The sequence below is a fragment of the Nuphar pumila genome, chromosome 13, assembly GCF_984573655.1.
Source record: "Nuphar pumila chromosome 13, dmNupPumi1.hap1.1, whole genome shotgun sequence".
Taxonomy (NCBI): domain Eukaryota; kingdom Viridiplantae; phylum Streptophyta; class Magnoliopsida; order Nymphaeales; family Nymphaeaceae; genus Nuphar; species Nuphar pumila.
The window spans coordinates 8,485,788-8,506,256 of NC_143261.1; the positions used below are offsets into that span (position 1 = coordinate 8,485,788).

The window sequence follows — 20,469 nt, forward strand, 5'->3', positions numbered from 1 at the left end:
AAATTAATGTGTTATATTTTGGTAAGTTTGTGTTGTTACTCTAATAGAATTACTTTTTTATTTTTGCTTTAAAATTTGCAATATTATTATTGTTATATATATATAGTTGTGTCCCGTGTCCAAAATTTTTTAAATTGCTCCACACATGTGTCGCACCCATACCCATACCCGTACCCGCACACGTACCCACACCCATGTGACATTGTTTGAAACAGATACCCAAAGTTTAGTATGATCGCTTTAGTTTTGTTATGCTAAAGTTTGGTTTTAAATCTTATTATACTGTTATTTCTATGTTCACTAAAAAATCTGATGCAGGGATTGTTATACTTCTCTTTTATGTTGATGATATGATCATTACAGGTGAAGACAAACATGGAGTAAAGTATATTAAAAGTATTCTTAAAAAATATTTTGAAATGACTGATCTTTGATTTCTTAGATTTTCCTTGGAATTGAGGTTGCTTACTCTACTAGAAGATACTTGATTTCTCAAACCAAGTTTTCTAATGATCTTATTGACAGGTCAGGCATTATTGATGAAAAAAAGGTGGACACACCTGAGGTTATTAATGTCAAGATGAAGATTAACGATGGGACAACTCTAGATGATCCTACTCCATATCGCCAAATGATTGGCGCCTTGACTTATTTAACTATTACTAGGACCGATATTGTGCATGTAGTTCATACTGCTAGCCAATTCTAACATTCTTCAACCACAGTTCGCATGAGTGTTGTGATGAAAATTGTTAGATATTTACAAACCTCTACCTCTAAAGGTCTTTTGTTATCCTCCTATTCCTCTCTTGAGTTGATTGCTTATTTTAACTCAGATTGGAGAGGAGATCCAAATGATCGATGTTCAACTACTGGTTTTTGTGCTTTTTTAGGTAATTCTTTGGGGTCGTGGAAGTGCAAAAAACAATAAAAAATATTTTTATCATCCACTGAAGCCGAGTACCATGCAATGGCTACGACAACATCAAAGATCGTTTGGCTGCAAAGATTACTTGAAGACATGAGTGTTTATCTTCAAACACCTTACAGACTGTGTTATGATAATAAGAGTGCAATATACATAGTTGTCAACCATACATTTCATAAAAGAACCAAGCATATAAAAATGGATTGCCACTACGTGTGAAGAATTTCTGAGGCAGACCACCCTACCTTATGTTGCTTCCGAGTATCAACTAGCAGACTTTTTCACCAAAGCGCTTTTGTAACCTCGATTTTATTTTCTTCTTGACAAATTTTCAATGATTACACAGTAAGTTTAAGGAGGGTGTTAAAATGTATTGTGTATATGATAAAATGTAGTGTGTGTGTGTGTGTGTGTATATATATATATATATATATATATTTGTCTGTGTATGTAAACTGAAATACCCATCAAGGGTATTTTAGTTATTTCAGCATTGTAATAGGTGTCAGTCCACTAGGGACTGACAACTTCCTCTTTTTTATTTTCTTTATTTTTTGTTTTGACTGTTGTAAAAGTACGTTGGGAGCTGGCCCAACAGACCAGTCCCAACAGCTAGTTGGGCCAGTCTCTTGTGTATGGGAGTGCCTATTTAAAGGCACTCCCTCGTATTTGGTAATGCTTGTTGCAAGCATATTTGAATAAGATTGTTATTTTTTACTTGTGTTCTTGCTCTTTTTGAGAGATTCATGTGTTAGCCTTTAATGGCTCAATGTAATTGGCCCATAAGTAGCTTGTGTATTTGTGGATGTGCACACTTGTAGCCCTTTTGTGGCATTGTGTTTGTGCACTTGGTGTTTCATTATAAGATGAAGGTGCCGGATCAAACTCTACTGGTGTATGGGTGTGTACGTAGCTTTCAGATGTGGGCCACATAAGGCAGGGTGGTCGTGGGGCCCCACCTGGGGTTTTTCTCGCTTCAGCAAGGGTTCCTCGTATAAAAAAAATCCTGTTTTCCATTTCAGGAACACATGCCAGGGCCAGGCAGAGCTTTGCATTGTTTACATCTGCACAAGAAAGGTTACCAAGTAAAAACACAAGGCACTGTGAGGCCATCTTCTAACGTAGTATGTCCGACACTTGCACAAGATTAAACTCGAAAAGCATGAACAAGAGCTTCTATGCAATAGCAGGAATTGAATCTTCATCATCAACTAAGATTGGGTAGAGTTGCTTTCAGTTCATTCCATCTTTCATCATTTTGATGTTCAGACAAGCTTGGCAAGTTCAGAAAACCATCAAAACAAACAGAATTTTCAAGCATAAGAACCTAGCATCTCCATAACTGTTTCCTTCGGATAAGACAGCAAGGTTTGGAAGAACTCTACTAAGGAAAATTTTCAAAATGCTCAAGAACAGCAGCAGCCTCTAGAGCTATTGACTCCAGAATTTGAAGCAACATTATTTGGAAATCATCTTTCCCCTGTAAGTTAACATGTGAAATAAATAAATAATTTACAGACAGAAAAAGGTAAACAAAATCAAAATGAATTTTACCAAGATACCACAGTCGCCACTTGCGTAGGCTACAATAAATCAAGAATCGTTTCATTTGGTAGAAAGTTGGTTTTAATCAATCAAAGAAGCCAATCTGCATAATTCTCTACAGGTTATCGGCAAGGTACAAGAATAATCTCAAAGCTTCAAAATTACAATCCTCTGAGTTGGAGACAATTCTGGCATGACCTTGGATCAAGAAATAACAAGCCCAGTGAGTTATTCAGGTCACATCAGGTCCAAATATTAGACATAAGTGGATTGAACCTGGTTGATGTGTATAAACTGCATTTTGTTAGATGAAGATTCAATTAAAATATATATTGCTCATGTACTACCTCAAAACCCCAATCCCTCAAACAGCAACCCCACCCCCTTCCCCACCCAAATGAGAAAAAAAGAGGTGGTGTGGTTCATTTCGGCCCATTAGCTTCAATTTACTAATGGTAGATGGGTCCAGGGCCAACTGGGTATGGCTATAGTTCAACCTGTTGGCAGCCCTAACTGATGGAAATGAGGGTGCTATCAAGGTTTTTTTTATTATTATTTTTTAAGCAATGGAGAGTACAATCTGCAAGTTGTGTTAATAGACTCCTAACATAAATTTTTCATACCCTTGTGTCTTTTTTCTTTTTGCTTAGATATGTTAAAAGCGGTTTTTTAGGAACTATGGTTTCCCATATCAGGGGAATTCCTTAGATTTCAATGCAAGGAAATATTCATGATTTAAGAAGCATATATCCTGAGTATGGGGAATTGTGTCTATTGGGTATGGCAAGCATAATTTACAAGAACAAGATATTTGGTTATCTGGTGTTTCCTACCTTTGTGGAAGTGATGGACTTCTTGCTTTAGAAAAAATGATCCTTAAAAACTCCAGATATTTCTGATTAGTGATTACCTATTTGGTGGTTGGTAGTTTAAATGAAGAATTTTGCCACAAGAATTGGAGCATTCAAACTAATTTTTTAAACAACAACGACATCATAATGCATGAGTGGAACTTTGAGTTGTATAGGGGAACAAAAAAACCTTAAATGTACTTGGCTTTATTTTATACAAATGTCTTTGATGAAATGTATGAAGTAGATTTAGCATCATGAGCTGATAATACAGATGTTTGAAATACAAAGTATCACAATGAATTGCCTACACCAGATGTGATCTTTGAGAATTCTTAATATTTAATTGAAGATGTGAAAGTCTAAGTCAAGAATCATGGTAACATGAGATTGGGAAATAAGTAATTCAAAATAACTCTTTGCATCTCACAGAAACAAGTTTTGTTGAGATAGTTGAAGTGGGAACTTACTGAAAGTGTAGTAGTGAATGGAACAAACTTTTGAATTCTTGGATACATGCCTAAGGTGTACAAGTCCAGTGTGTTGAAACTATTTTTGGTGTGAAGACACCTTCTGATACACCATATCAATGAGGATGCAAATGTAAGGGTGAATGACCATTATAATTAAATGTGACTGGAACTTTGTACCAGAGAGGCTAGGACTTGTGACCCATCCATTTGTCAAACAAGAATACATTTTTTTCACATTTTCCATCGGAGGATAAAAGCAATACAGAAGCTAATAAACTGTAACTTACAAACGACATCCCAACAACCAGCCATTTATATTTCGATATACTTTCCAAGCATATCAGTGACAATTAACCGCAGACAACATCAAGGCCTAAGATATTCTATATTATATAAAACAAGGCATCAAACACCAAAAACCAGAAATTCTAATACATATTAGCAGTGCCTAGCATTATCAGTGTACAATAGCTACAGATCAGTAATATAATGAGGTGAACCAGAAGCAACCTTATGATCTCAAGTATGAATAACCCACTAAGCTCCCCTCATTTCTTCATCAGCTTTCCTCAGGAACTCATCCCAACCACTTCCTGCACTTGTATCAATATAGTCGTAAGGAACCGCAGTTTTCAATCCGGGACGAACTCCGCACCTGCTCTCAACAATCTTGAACTCGACCATGTTATCAGAAACAGTTGCCAATCCCTCAGAATTTCCTTCCAATTCTTCCCAAGAGAACAAAAGTGGCAATGTGAATGCACTCCAAGGATTAAAATCCAAAATTTTCACACGCCCATCTCTCGTCACATAAACATCAAACACATAGTCGTCAGACCCGAACTTCCCCACCAAATTATCTCGAAAGAAACCGGAAATTCTCACTCCAGTTCTCCCTTTCTCTTCGAGTAGAGCCGGGTGGAACATCGTCACCTCTCGTTGAGAAATCCCCACGAGAGAACCGCCACGAACAAAGCACCTAAATTCCATCTCCGGCCGCATACCTGGGTACCATTTTCGTAATGCGAGGTAGAATTGGGGAGGCCTGTCGTGCAATCTGTCATCACAGGAATCAAATGCATGGCATAGATCATGAACCAGACTGTCCGAAGACTTCAACAGAAGAACTACCTCGCTAAAGGAGGTGCATTTGAGGGTACCATTTGGGCTAATCCATGCAGCATCCTTCGGAGCACTCCAATTGAGCTTGGGAATCACAGAACCACCGAGCGCTTCGATCGACTCTTTCACCTTCAATTCGAGTTCCGGGAAAGATGGTGGTGAAGATTCCTGGTTTTCTTCTAATTGGTCTTCTTCTTCGTCGTCCCATAGGTGGTAGTCTTCAGCTTGGAGGTCGGGGAATTGGGGGCGGATTCTATTGGGGAGGGCGTCCTCCCCGAAGACGGACGTGGGGAGGAAGAGGGGGCCCGAATCTTGGAGAAGGTAGCGGACGAAAGATTCGGGGAGTTGGTGGATGATGGTCTTGATGGAGAGGGATCTGAACTTTGGGTACCACTCTTGAATTTGGCATCGGCTCACTTCTTCTACCTTCATTGCAGAGAGAGAGAGAGAGATCGGAAGGGACGTTACCAATAACCCCTTTGTTCCCGCTGGCGGCCTTTGCCGGCTATACATAAGAGAGAGAGATTACAGGAAATGGACGTTACCAATAACCCCTTTGTTCCCGCCGGCGGCCTCTTCCGGCTATGCAAGAGAGAGAGAGAGAGAGAGAGAGGGATGCCTCCTGTTCCCACTGGTAGTGTTTGATTGCTTGTACAATATTGGACCTATCATCAAAACATGACTGGCATAATTCAACAACTATGCTGGACAAAAAGCTGTGTTCTTTTTCACCAACCTTTAATTTTTACTTGTGCGGACAGCTTAGACACATATGGGTAATGTGTTAAATAATTTCATTCTTCATTTTATTGTATAGTACGACTTGATCCGCTCTTAACATGTTTATTATAGATTTTAATTTTGAATATCAATATTATATTGAATTTAAAAACCAACGAATATTTTAATTTTGAATAATTTGATAACAAAATAAGAATTGGTATTTTTTTGATATATGAATCCTTTCATCAGTGATATTTATATTGAATCTAATTATGAAAGTTTATCAATAAATTATAGATTTTAGCCTGAAATATGGATCTCAAACTAGAATCAAGAATAAAAAAATGTTTAAATTTTGGATAATTTGAGAAAAATAAGAATTCATATTTTTATATATAAATACAAAAACCATGAATAAATCATAAAACACTAAAATGTAATAAAATAGATCATAAATAAACCATAAAACCCTAAACTACAAGAAAAATAAACCATAAAAACAAATAAACTGTAAAAATAAATATAAAAACCCTAATCAAAGAAAAAAACAACCCTAATTAAAAATATTTGATTCAAAACCCTAAAAAACAAATTAAATAAAAAAAACTAATTAAAGATATTTGATTCAAAGCTCTGATCAATGGTAATCAAAGAAAAGAGTCGTAATCAAACTAAATATAAAAAATTTTAATTTTAAAAATTTATTTAAAACCCTGATCAAAGATTTCTTGGATTTACTGTCCTAATCAAGGCCCTAATCGAAGAAGAAAGAGAGAAAGAGATGAATAAAAAGAAAGAAAAAAAAAAGAAAATGAGGAGGGGGAGAATTAACGTAAAGTCTGTTTAAAAATAAAATATGTGTCAGACACGTGTCGAGGTTTGGTCCACCGTGTCGAGCTCGACCTGGACCCGGGCACTCGAATGTTTGAGCTCTGCTTCGCAGACGAGGGGCAAAACCCTCACCCCTTCTCTCTCATCTGCTTCGCCTCTCGTCTCTGTCCCCTTCCTTGCATACATCGCCGATTGGAGTCATCGACGACCTCCGAGCTCTGGTGAGCCACCCTTCCCTGACACCATGTCTCTCCGACCACGTTCGTCGGCATCCTTGCTGTCACCGACCTCCAAGTGTCGCCGACCTCCAAGCATCGACGACCTCCAAGCATCGACGACCCCTCCCCCCTTTGTCCCCGACATCGTCTTCCTCCTTGTCTCCGGTTGATGCCACCACCACTGCTCTCCTCCCTCTCTGTAGTGCATCCCTATCATCGCCGCCTATGCTCGAAGTTCGCTGGCAACCACCCCCAGTATGGTGGTCGCAGCAGACACACCCCCTTCTTCGGTCGCCTGACGCTAGCGTGGTTGTGAGTCCTGGCGATGAGACCTCACGTCCATCCTCAGGCGCTAATGGAATCAGCCAACCCCTCTGTCTTTGTCACCCGCTGCTTGCCGGAGGCCACCTGATGATCAGTTCCCTGAGCAACCCCCGATGACCCTGTTACCCTCTCCCTCGTGCCTCTTCGATTCCGCAGAGGAGCCCCTGACGTCGGAGCTCCCTCTACTCGTCGGAGCCTGACACTAGTGACCCCGAGAGCATCCTCTCCTTCCTTCATCCCTTTTCTCCCATCGAACGAGGTCCCGCTACCGCCGCCTAGGGGTGACAATCGGATCAGGTTGGCGGGTTAGCATACCTCAACCCGAACCCGAACCCGTTTATTAAACGGGTTGGTTGTGGCAAACACGAACCTGACCTGTTTATTAAATGGGTAACCTGACACGACCCACCAACCCACTTAATAAACTAGTTGGGTCGGGTAAACGGGTTGGCGGGTTAGCGGGTTGGGTTGGAGGACGAGTTGGGGTGTTGACCTGCCCGCCTAGCCCGTTTATTAAACGGGTCAGCCGGGTTGGCGGGTTGGCATACCCCTAACACGAACCCGACCTATTTAATAAACAAGTTAGGCGGGTCGACCCGTTTATTAAATGGGTTCATTTTTGCCCAACCCGAACCCGCCTAAGAGGCAGGTTGGCAGGTCGTGTCAGGTTTTGCCACCCCTACCGCTGCCATCTCCCGAGCCGTGCCTAGACTCTCCCATTGTTGCTGTCTTCCGAGGTATCTCCCTCACTCCCTCTCTCGTTGTTTTCTTGTTGGAGACACTGACAGAAGGTTGCCGACCTACTGCCTCCATTTTCCCCCCTCTTTTTCCCTGCTTGTTGTCGGTGGACCAGAGCCACCATCGTGGGTGGCTCTGGGTATACCAGAAGGGTGGTGTCGAGCACCCCTCCTCCTCGTCTCCTTCTCTCTTCTTCGTCTCTCTCGACCCTCTTGTTCAAGGGTCGGTGGACCTCCCCTCATTCTTTCCCCCTCTCCTTTTCGGCAGGCGACAGGGCTGCCGCCTGCGTCACCTCTTCTCTCGGGCATAGGGCTTCCGGGGGAGGGGCTGCTCGTGCCTTGGTCGGCAGGGTGACAAGGCCCCCCTGCCTGCCTCTTGTTCAGGTGAGTCAGCAGGAGCAATGCCCCTGCCACCTCTCTTCTTCTTGTTCTCGGTAGGTTGGCAAGGGTCAAGCCCTACCACCTCCCTGAGTTTGGGAATGACGGCAGGGGTCGAGCTCTGTCGCTGTCTCTCTCTCTCTCTCTCTCTCTCTCTTTCTTGATTGGGTGGACAAGGGTCGAGTCCCTGCCACCTCCCTGTGTTCAGATGGGTCGACAGGGGCCAACTTTTGTCGTGTCCCTGCGTTTTAGTTGGCGGGGAGTGGTTGAGCCCTCCCTGCTCCCCTCTTTCCTCTCTCCGCTTTTGTCGGGCAGACAGGGGCCCGACCCCTGTCTCTGCTCCTTTCTAGCAGGCAGGGGGTAGAGCCCCTGCCTATGTGTTCTCCCTGTCAGGTAGGTAGGGGGGCATAGCCCTCCTCCTCCATGTGGTTCTGGCGAGTCGGCAGGGGCCAAGCTCCTTGTCGCATGTTCTTCTTGCTGGCAAGCCGGCAAGGGTCGAGCCCCTACCACCTTCTGTCATTCTCGGCATGTTGGTTTAGCGGAACCCCCCTTGCCCTTGCCACTCCCTGTCATTGCTCGTCTTGCATGGGAAGTCTTTGTCTCTGCCACTACTTGTTGTCGGTGGACAGCAAGTCCCTATCAAGGGGCCTTTGTTGTTCGACCAGGCAGGGAACCCATGACACCCTACCCTGCTACCTTTGTTGTCCTTTTGCAGAGAGTTGAGCTTTCTGATCGAGGTTCGGTATTGTTGCAGGTATTACCGAACCCGCTTCTTGTTTGTATTTTGGTATGCTAACGCTTTTATGCTCACAGGTTGAACGATGGAGTTGGCTCACTCTCCATAGCTTAAGCTCATGCTTACCTATGCTCGCAAGCGTATGCTAGACCGCAACCCCTCAAGGTAGGAGATTCTTGCGTAAATGGACAAGGAATGGATAAGTGCTAAATTAAGAAAATATAACTAAAAATGAAAGAGGACGATGATATATGTATATGTATAAAATATATACGTAAGTCTTTTAACTCAAGGACGCGGTTTCATGATCCTTATCCTCTTTACTTTCTTTGCACTTTCTTTTTCTGTCGTTGTCGCGCTATATGTGCCTAGGCTTTTAATTCATATTTTTATATTTCATGTCTTTTAATTCATGAATGCGGTTTTACGATCCTTGTCTTCTTTACCTTTATGCACTTTATTTTGCTTTTGCCCCGCGCTTTATGCGCCATAGCTTTTTACTTGTCTTTACTTTGCCACCACGCTTTATGTGCCAAGGCTTTTATTGTGCATTTGCTTTCTGTACTTTTTTTATGTTGCCCCGCGCTTTATGCGCCAAGGCTTTCCTTTCAGTATGCTCTTCTACCTTGCATATTGTTTGCTTGCATGTCTGGTTAACCGAGTTACGATTTCGTACTTCGTGCATTGTCTTGTGTACTAATTTGCTTGCATGTTTGATTTGGTTGAGGTACGGTCTCGTGTCTCGTGCATTTCTTTGAGTGTTCACGTATCTGCTTGACTGATTAGCTGAGGTACAGTTTTGCACTTTGTGCACTGCTTACGAAGTTTTATGCTTGACACACAGTTTCACACTTAGCGGATCGATCATACTCTATCGTCGCATTGTAACATGCATAGACTTGCTCATTGTTGGCTTACACTCGCTGAGTGCAGCTTCGAGCGTATTTCAACTTGTTCATTTGTCTTAAAAGATATGATGCACACTTATGTACTTGATTCTTCAAAAATGATGACTTTTAGACACCAACCTATTTTCAAAACGTATAGTTTTGTAAAGCCTTTTGTGAGATAGCGGCTCAATCTCCCAAATAGATGCATTTGGGAGCAGTGTTTTACAACTTCTATTTATGTATCTGATACAATTCGAATAACCCTGTTTAAGGGAATGCACATGAGATGGGTGAAGGTTCTACTAAGGAACCTACGTCATTGTTAGACCAGTGATGCATCACCTTTGATGCGAGACCTAGTTGTTGGGTTTTTTGGCCAAACTAAGATAGTTGGAGTTTTTCCTTCATTCACGAGATTATTGTTGATGGATTTCTTCTGAGAAATTCATGCCCTTCTTCTCATAGTCGTACCCTTATTCATGTATGATATGTTTAGTCTATGAGGAGCAGGATGAGAGGTCGATAGTAACCTCGAGGCATGTTTTGACACTTTATGCTAAGCATGTAATATCGATGTTAGCCTAACAAGCAAGAGACTTTTGACGGTCTAAAGTATCTGAGCATGACAAGTTTGAATTGGAATGGTTACACCATATCTTATCGGTAAAACATTGTTGTGGGGATTTCCTTTTGAGAAATCCACGCCCCTCTCATCATAGTTGTACTTTTGAATAGGTACATTGCGTACTATGATGAGTAGGACGAGAGGTCTGTGTTTACCTCGAATGTGCAATGACACGTATTTTGAGATAATCAAAATGATGATGTCTTCACCCTCACTATGAGTTGACCCCTTTCATCACAGTTGTACTTTTAAATAGGTACATTGCATATTTCGGTGAGTAGGATGAGAGGTGTGTGGTTGCCTCAAATGCGAAATGACGATTGTAATTCACATAACGGTGACTATGCGCCTTCACAAACAAGATGCTCGAGCCGGCATAATGGTCACGAGCATGTAGAATGGGGCGGCGGTTAAAAAACTCTCATCGTGCTCATTCGAAATGGTTCATCAAAAGATAAGATGGATGATATAAAACTCTGATGGACATGCCATTAATGGTTAGTTCGGGCAATGACTCAGCTTTCTCAGTCATTAAAGTTAAGAAAAATGCTACAAAGATAGCCTTCAAGCCACTTCTGCCGAAGTTTGGATGAATTCATAGACCACGAATGCCTGTGAAGATTTACTCTCTTGGTCACTGACCATCCCCTTATGAGCGGACTCAGTCAGTCATTCGGGGTATCATAAAATATATGACATAATACATCCCCGGATCGATCTCGACTATTTTTACGTTTTGCCTGTGCGTACCCACAGTAGTCCGCTAATAATGAGAATACAAATATAACCTGCTCACCTTATTATGAGATGTGTGTGTACTGTGACATGGCTTACTTGCTTGGTTGTTTTGTAGTTCAACGTATACCACTCGTACAACTATGCACACCTGTAGTGGCGTTGTTCCAGTTGGTTAAACTGCTTACGCAGTTTCTTGCTAGAAATAACTAGTTGCTTGTACTAGTTAAATGCTTGTGATAACAAGTATTACGCTAGTTGCAATATGTTAGCATGTGACTTGATCCATTACTTGGTGGAACTGTTCGTGCTTGTTAAAATATAGCACTTGCTAGCTTGCGTCTTTTATGACGAATGTGACTGCTTACAGCTCGTAATCTATGAACTGTTTATATGATAAATGTAGCTACTCACGACTCGTAATCTACGAACTGTCTACAACTAGAACTAATGTAGCTATTTGTCTTACAAACTGCTTATACTTTGCAGTTTATATATAACTGTTGTCATGTGATTGCTTATCACATATAACTTATAAACTGTTTGTTGTGGAATGATGTGCACTTTATGGTTAATATAGTTACTTGTCGGTGAACTAAAGAATTCAACGGTTATTGCATATATGGTAAGCTTTGTTACGATTGTCAATGTTTATTCTGTTACTCGGCTTACAATGCTTGGTTGCTTGATGGAGTTAGTTTCTCCCTACCTGTAGAGTTAGTCAGACTACTATAATTGCTTATTTTGTATATTTAACACTTTGTCTGTTACTTCTCATTTTACTGGAGTTTTGCTTGCCATACTCGACAGTATGTATGGTTAGCTCTATTTTGTTTCACCTGTTTAGTTGAGCAATTATTTTGCTTATTGCAGTCTTTGTTCCTCATTGTCTTTTACACCCCTACTAGTTTTTTGTGAAACTGACCTGTTTCATGGGCATGTAGTGGACAGGTTGAAGCAGTTTGCGATGACACGATAACATGATGAGTTCAAGGCGAGACCCTTTCCTTGACGTTACACTCTTTAGAATATTTTGGTAAATATAATATAGAGTTTCTTTAAAAGCATCCCTCTTAATTAAAACTCTGAATTATTAAAATTGTATTACCACAACTATGTTCTTATATTTATTTCAATAAATATATATTTGAGTTGCAAATCGGTTTGTAAAAAAAAGTTTGCACTGTAATGCGTCCAAGGTCCAGAGACTTGCTATTTCAAACTTGATTTTTCGCTGAACTCATGTTTTAAACTCTGATAAATAACCAATTTCAAAGCTTTCAACCTTTTTCATAAAAGGTTTCAAGTCCAGGATTTTATGGCGTTACAGATAAACTAAGAATAAAGAAGAAAAGTGAGAGCGAGAGAGAGAAAGAGTAAACCTTTTGTCACCAGCTTCGTTGTTCGACCGCTACACAAGATAAAAAGAAATAACAGGGGAGAATGAGAGAGTGTGGGGGTTAGACCCCATCAACCAGCTTTTTTTTTAAAGTGGCATTCCCTTTGTCCCATTCTCGATGTAACAAAGGGACGGGTCCGCTGCGTCCATAGTTTGATTTTCACTGCATCATTCATGATGCGTGATCAAACACACCCACTAGGTACAAACATCCAAACAAGGTGGACAAGAAGCTGCAAATTACTTATTTAAAGTAGCGGAAGTGCCTACTTAGTGGGGTGATTGAATAGTAGTTGCTAAAACTGAGTGCGGGCTATGACTTGTGGGAGTTTAAAAGGTTTCAACCTTTCATATATATTTTTTCTTGAAGCACTTACTGATGCCACTTGAAAAAAATTTGACATGAATTTCTAATAAACATTGTACGGCTTCTAAAAAATCGAGTAGTATTTTAGTATGCATTTTTCATAATGGTATGTACAAACATAAATATCAATCACAGAAGTTTTAGCAATTACCACATTATATTTTATAAGTCAAAATATTTAAAAGCCAATGAAAATTCTGTATTTGTTGTAACGGCATTGTTTTATTTTTTTTTAAGACGAATGACACTATTATATGTACCTAGACATATTAATAAAAAAAAACAAGTTTGATGATACTCATTTGTGAAGAGTTTGATGATACTCATTTGTGAAGCAATAGAATGCCCACAAGGGCTCCACTAATCTAATAGGGCTACTTGCAAACATTACCAAGTTGATAGGATGTTGTGTATTTGAAACATATATGAGTGTAAGCTGCTGTGCTGCCACCACGATGATCAAGTTGAGTGTACTCTATGGTGAACAATGGGGACCAAAGGGTGCGTCCAATATCATGTTTTGTTTGTCATAAAACAACTCGATTAAGGCTAGTATCTGTTTGGATTTGACAATAAGTTGTGTTTCTTGTGCTTAGTGTTTGATTTTTACATTATGCAAACAACTTGAACACTTATGTCGATTTGCCCAACCATACAAGTGATTTGACATATTTATTGTGGATTCTAGATTGGATTTAAAATTTTAAAAAATGCTTAAAATGTGAGTAATTTAGAAAAAATAAGAATTAATATTATATATATAAATACTTTAATTGGATCCAATTATGAAAGTTTATAAAAAAATTATGGATCTTAGACCCAAATATGGATAAAAAAATGGATTAAAGTACAAAAAAATATTTAAATTTTGAGTAATTTGAGAAAAAAATAAGAATTTATATTTTTTATACATGTGAAAACCACAAATAAATCATAAAACCTTAAAATGCAATAAAATATATCATAAATAAACCAAAAACCACAAACTACAATAAAATAAATTATAAAAACCATAAATAAACTACAAAATTAAATATAAAAGCCCTAACTTAAATCCTAATAAAAGAATATCAAATAAAAATAGCCCTAATCAAATACAAGAAAAACCCTAATCAAATTAAGTATAAAAAGCCCTAATTAAAAAAATTATTTCAAAATCCTAATCAAATAAATTAAAAAAAAATCCCTAATCAAATTAAATGTCAAAAACATTAATTGACAATATTTGATTCAAAATCATAGCAAAAAAACATTAATTAAATCAAAATAAGACTCTAATAAAATTAAATAACAAAAGCCTTAATTAAAGATATTTGATTCAAAACCCTAATCAATGGAAATCAAAGGAAAAATTTCTAATAAATGAAATTCAAAGAAAAACCCTAATAAAAACAAACATATATAATTAATAAAAATAAAAAACTATAATCAATAAAAATAAAAAACCTTAATCAAAGAAAAAGCTCCCTAATTTTAAAAGAATAACAAAGAAAGGAAAGAGGGAGAGAGAGAAACAAATAGAAAGGGGAAGATGGAGAGGAACAAAGGGAGAGAGAGAGAGAGAGAGAGAGAGAGAGCATGAATTGTGCCTTGACCTCCTGCCCTACCATTGCACAGGAGAGAGAGAGGGTAACCTCACTTTGTCCGATATATATATATATATATATATATATATATATATATATATATTAGGTTGTTTCCCCAACACGGTTCTCAACGTAACAACGGAGTGGGTGGGTGGAATGGAACTATGTTTTAGCATTCGACGGACATGGTGGACGCATGTTACGCGCGTCTGCCACAACATCGCAAACCAGTGGCACGCGATGCACAATCAGATGCATCCTAAGGTTTTATGTCAATCAACTTGACGAGCAGGACCATTTTTTTATCATTATTAACAAAAGGATTAGTTGCAAATTTTGTCTAAATTTTATTCATTTTTCTCAAGATTTACTGAAAAGCCCAACAAAACAAGCAGGTTAAGAATTCATCAAAAAATGAAAACTATAATTTTAATAATTGTCATGATATTATACACAAATACATAAAACCTTTTATATATCAGTTTAAAAGATAATATCGCTATATATCAAACCTACAAGAACGGGTAGCAAGCTATTTGATTGATCTTGCAAATATTTGTGACCACTGCACCCAATGTTGGAAACACTCTTGTCCATACAATCAACGGCCAGTGACTCCCCTTCAGAGTCAGATTTATAGCCGAGACAGGCACGTGGCCGTCAGATCTCGAAGACCGGACGGTTCTGATTCACTGCCTCTTTTACAGCTCAAGAGCCAGCTTAGACGTTGAGAAGTGGGCCCAATGACAGGCGCAGAGGGCCAAACTTCTCATATCCAACGGCTAGCATGGCGTGCTGGACTGGCGCAAAGCTCGTGCAATAACTGCTCTCCTGACAAGAAGAAGGGCTGAGGAAAAACACACAAAAAAAGTATGAGCTACCTTTTTGTCCTTTATTAAAATTTTATTTTTAAAAATTAATTTTATTTTTGAAAAAAACAAACTTTTTTGAAAAAAATATTTGTTGAAAAAAGTACATTTAAAAAAAAAACTGATATAAACCACAAGTTTCTTAAAAAACTATCAAATAAAAAATTCTGGCTGGCGCATGGGCGAGCACTTAAGGTTGGGTGGTTGTGTCTAGGGGTGGCAATGGTGTCGGGTTGGCCGGTCGACCCGACGGGTTGGCGGGTCAGCATACCTTAACCCGAACCCGACCCATTTATTAAACGGGTCGGCTGTGGCAAACACGAACCCGACCCGTTTAATAAACGGGTAACCCGACACGACCCACCAACCCATTTAATAAATGGGTTGGGTCGGGTAAACGGGTTTTCAGGTTCGCGGGTCAGGTTGGCGGGTCGACGGGTCGGGTTGGCGGGTTGACCCACCCACCTAACCCGTTTATTAAACGGGTCAGCCGGGTTGGCGGGTTGGCATACCCCCAACCCGAACCCGACCTGTTTAATAAACGGGTTACGCGGGTCGACCTGTTTATTAAACGGGTTCGGGTTAAGCCCAACCCGAACCCGCCTAAGAGGCGGGTTGGCGGGTCGGGTTGGCGGGTCGTGTCAGGTTTTGCCACCCCTAGTTGTGTCTAAGGGTGTCAACGGGTTGAATTAGGAACCAGGTGGAACTAGACTTGGCCTTGTTTTCCGGTTTGGTTTCGGGTCTAAACTTAGGTCTAATCAGACTCATCATAAGAAAAATCATACCCGGATCCCATAAGAACTACATGAACCAGACCGTGGCCATAACTGGTAAAACCATATTTTTTATCATTTTTACATTGAAAAATTACAGGTCTTAATAGAAACTCAGGTCTGTCCAGGTTCTGGTATAAATTTTACAAACTATACCCAGGTCCATGATCATTTGGACCTTCGGGTCCGGACCCAAGTCTTCTTATTTATCACCATACCTAGAGACCCTATAGGGTTTGGTTTGAGTTGGGTTCGGGTAAACCCGACCCATTTACACCCCTAGTTGTGTCTTCATCTTGAAGATTTTAAATGCATGTCAGGGTAGGTTAAGTAATATTTTGCTGACATGTCTTTTTTTTAAGATACTATTTTACTGACATGTCATCCCGTGGTAGTAAATGATTCGAATTTAGGTCAGATCTAGGCATTACCATGTTAGACTTAATGGGGGTTTGGCTTAATCAATTTTGGATTCATATTTAAATTTGGATTTAGATGAAAAATATAAAACCAAACCCTTAAATCTCTGTATTTACACTTAATCTGTCAGGGTTTTAATCGGATTAAGATTCAGGTTCGAATGCAAAACTTAATACCAAACCCTAAATTTGACTACCAAACCTGCTTAATAAACTCAGATTAGGGTGGGGTATCCGGTTGAAACCAAACCGTTTACATCCTTATTGAAAACTAGCCGTTTCAGATCAGAATTCACACCGGCCGGTTCCCTAAATCATTTTCAAAATCAATTCAAGCTGAGATTTTTCCGGTTATATATAAATATGTTTTATTATTGAATAAGATAAATAGCAAAAAAATGTTACGTGGCGTATTACCGTATCGTACGGCTCAGGCGCACTAAAAAAAAAACGTGTCCTTGTGACATAAGATTCACGATGCAAACAGCATGCGACGCACACGGCACCGTCACAACAGAAAAACAAAAACCGATAAGAAAAAAGGGAGAAGAAAATCGAGAGAGAAGGAAGAACTCTCGAGGACGGAAATATTGGGTGGTGAGTCGGTCGGTGCGATCAGGGGATTGGAGAGAGAGAGAGAGAGAGAGAGGGAGGGAGATGGAGGGCGGAGGGTGTTGCCCGTCGATGGATCTGTTCCGGTCGGAGCCGATGCAGTTGGTTCAACTCATCATCCCCATGGAGTCGGCCCACCTCACCGTCTCCTACCTCGGCGACCTCGGCCTCCTCCAATTCAAAGACGTAATACGTTCCCTTTCTTCCTTCAATCCGTTTACTTATCTTTCTCCGACATGCAGTTTTTTCGGAAAATTGCCGATCGATTCGTCGATCTGCCATTTGGGTGTTCAATCACGACGGCACCCATAACCCTATTCCGAATTCTGAATTGTTGGTCTTGAGTCTTTGATTGATTTGATGTTTGATTAGTGGTTTTTTCCGTTCCTTTGATCGTCTCTGCCCTTGCGAGTTGTTAATTTTTTTTAGAATTAGGTAAAAAACCCGTAAAAACAATGGTTGGCATCCATGGTGAACAAATAGCACGGAATTACACAACTTGTGAATTGCATCGAATCATGAGATGAAGTTGATGTACCAGAAACGTATGAAAAGATTTCGTCGAAACATCTGAATTTTTTCGCACTGAAAACAACCTTTGGTCTGTTTCAGTGATTGTAAAATGTCATGACAGAAGATCTTCACCCACCGCTTTTCGTCGAACAAGTCTAGACTTATCTCCGTCCAAATTGTGAAACTGCTTCTCATCATTGTAGTTGAGATTGCTGATAATTTGGTTAAGTCTACCGGATTTCCTAGGTAAAATTAGAATACTGGAATCCTGAAACTGCATCTAATAACCCATGCCAAGTATCATAAAGTTATACGTTGATAACTTATAATGGAGTGCAAGTAGCAATGCTAATTAATAACAGCTAAGTGACTAACAAGAAACCTGATCATTAAAGGTAACCAGAAAAGAGGGTTTTAACTTATGCGTTGAGCATCCATGATGCTGAAAAATGTAAGGTTCTAGTGAAATACCAAACAAAAATTTGGAATCATCAAATTGCAAATATAACTCACTAAAAAGTCATGTTTTTCATGTTTGCCAAACTTGCGCTGAGGCTTGTTCAAGTTTGAAAATTTAAGCAAAGTTCTGGTAATACCACTTTGTGTGGGGGCTTCATCAATTCTTAGATTCGATGTTTTTTTTCCATTTTTTATTTTAATGTTTTAGTGACTGTTACTGAGCTTGTATAGCTGTATTTGTTCAGAGGGATCAAGTTCGGAAAGCTGTTATGTAACTCTGTGCATGCTTAATTTTTTTTCTTTCCACTTCCTCAATTGTCCTTTGACTTACCCATATTTGAAACATGTTCCTCACAGCTGAATGCAGATAAAAGCCCATTCCAACGCACATATGCTAATCAGGTAAATTTTCTCCTGCACCATATTTGTTTCATTCCACTTACTCATTAACCTATTAAATCTGCAGATTCTTTAGTTGTTACATGGTTTTTTAAATATTAGCTCAAATTTGCAAGTTGCTTACATTTAAATTGAGAATTTTCACTTCACCAAATCTCGTTGGATGCATTATTTTGCCATTTAGCTTTATGTTTTTATAGGTTATATGTGGCTGTCAGAAATAGTTTGAAGGTAGGGGGTCTACTCAAGGGATCATTTTTGGAGATGCTCATGCTAAATTGGCTTTTTTTTTGTTTTAAAAATAATCAAATGTAGGATCCTAATTGGTTCACGATGCCAATGTTGCAAATAGCGATTGTTGCGTTTAATTTGATTTCTAATTATCACATAAAGTTGAAATAAATTAAATATGGCATTGGTCCATGAAAATCATGTCTCGAGTTCTTAACGAGGGATGCAATACTTACAAGGCATAGAAGAAGTTTTTTAAAGGGGCTGGGTCAAGATATGCACATTTAGGTTGCAGATGGAGAAGAGGGAAGAAGAGACGTTGAGAAGCAATAATAGTTGGCCTATCTCACATTGGCTGACCCTTTATTGAATATATTAGGGTTCTGGAACAAATACTAGAAATACCTCTTATGTGTACATATATTGCATATAAGCTACTACATTGAAATACTTGCAGGGTACATTACACACATGCCACTACATTGAGATACTTACAAAGTACATTGCATTGATTGTAATACTACATGTATTTAACAAAATACACATTTGAACTAACGGTTAAAAGTCTAAATATACATTATGTAAATACATATATATATATATATATGTGTGTGTGTGTGTGTGTGTGTGTGTGTGTGTGTGTGTGTGTGTGTGTGTGTGTGTGTGTGTGTAACTATGATTAGGATTTGTTAGGTTAAATTCTAACTAAATGTCTTTGTTTGAACTCGTCAAAACTTGTTGACTAGTCAAACAAAGAGCTGTTGGGAAGGCCCAACGGCTCTAAATAGAGCCGTTGGACCTCCTCAACAGCTCTTTTGAGCTTCACTCTCTTGTGTATATATATGGGGTGAAACCCCTCGCATATGTATGCTTCTTGCGTGAATTTTGAGCCGAATAAAATAATAATTTTTATTTGTGATTGTTCCTTGTGTACCCATTGAGTGGGTTTTGTGTGTGAGCCCATCTTGTGGCTCTTTGCGGTGTTTTCAGTGGATCTTATTGTGCTTCTTTTGTGTATCTACTTTGGTGATTTGGAGAACATTGTTGGAAGTTCTCATTTCTTTACTTGGTATCAGAGCTTGGTGATTAAGCTGAATTTGTTTTTGGTACATTGGGAAACATGCTACTCAAAATTTAAAAGATTTGAAGCTCTTTTTGCAATTCCTATTCAAGCGCTTGTGAAATCGTGATCAGATTGGTGGTGCTTACTTGGTGGAGAAGTGTACGTGCTCGCTTAGTGGTGGAGTGCTCATGTTCTTCACATTGCTTTCCTTCTTTCTCTTCTTCTTCTCTAATGACTCAAACTATGTAACATTGGCTTCAATTATGAAGCACCTCATATGGGAAAAAAGGTTGTAGGGACTACTGAATGAGACTGATCTAGAACCCAAGCTAATCCTTACCAAAGTAGGTGAGAAAGAAGTACCTCTTACGGAGGATAAAAAAACTAAGGCAATGACCACTTATGAGAATATATAGAAGGAATGGAAAACGGGGCATGCCAAAATTATGTCTTGACTTATTAGTAGTGTTGATATCAAGAAGTGCTCTAGTCTTACTAAATTCGAAAATGCAAACAATGCATGAGATTATCTCAAGAGAATGTATTATCTTAAAGTTATTGCACATTATACAATTTGCAAGACAAGATACAAAATATGACTCAAGGGGACAAGAGTATTGGAGAATACTATAATGGATTGCCCAAGCTTTGGGAAGAGTTGGC

General features: G+C 39.3%; 1 protein-coding gene and 1 pseudogene across 3 annotated transcripts in view; one reads left to right on the forward strand and one right to left on the reverse strand.

The window, feature by feature from the left end:
* Nucleotides 1–1,468: 1,468 nt before the first annotated feature.
* Nucleotides 1,469–5,538, reverse strand: LOC149817684 (uncharacterized; annotated as a pseudogene). Its single transcript, XR_016427226.1, has one exon. The product of XR_016427226.1 is annotated as an uncharacterized LOC149817684 (transcript).
* An 11,538-nt stretch (nt 5,539–17,076) lies between these two features.
* The window catches only part of LOC149817685 (V-type proton ATPase subunit a2-like), a 72,588-nt gene continuing 69,195 nt past the window's right edge, over nt 17,077–20,469 (forward strand). The window contains exons 1-2 of one of the 2 annotated variants that reach the window (XM_089986042.1): nt 17,077–17,327; nt 18,471–18,515. In XM_089986042.1, coding sequence (XP_089842168.1) covers nt 17,187–17,327; nt 18,471–18,515 — 186 coding nt within the window. In that variant the 5' untranslated portion in view covers nt 17,077–17,186. The remainder of the gene's footprint in view (nt 17,328–18,470; nt 18,516–20,469) is intronic. The other variant, XR_016427443.1, reaches the window with a different exon arrangement.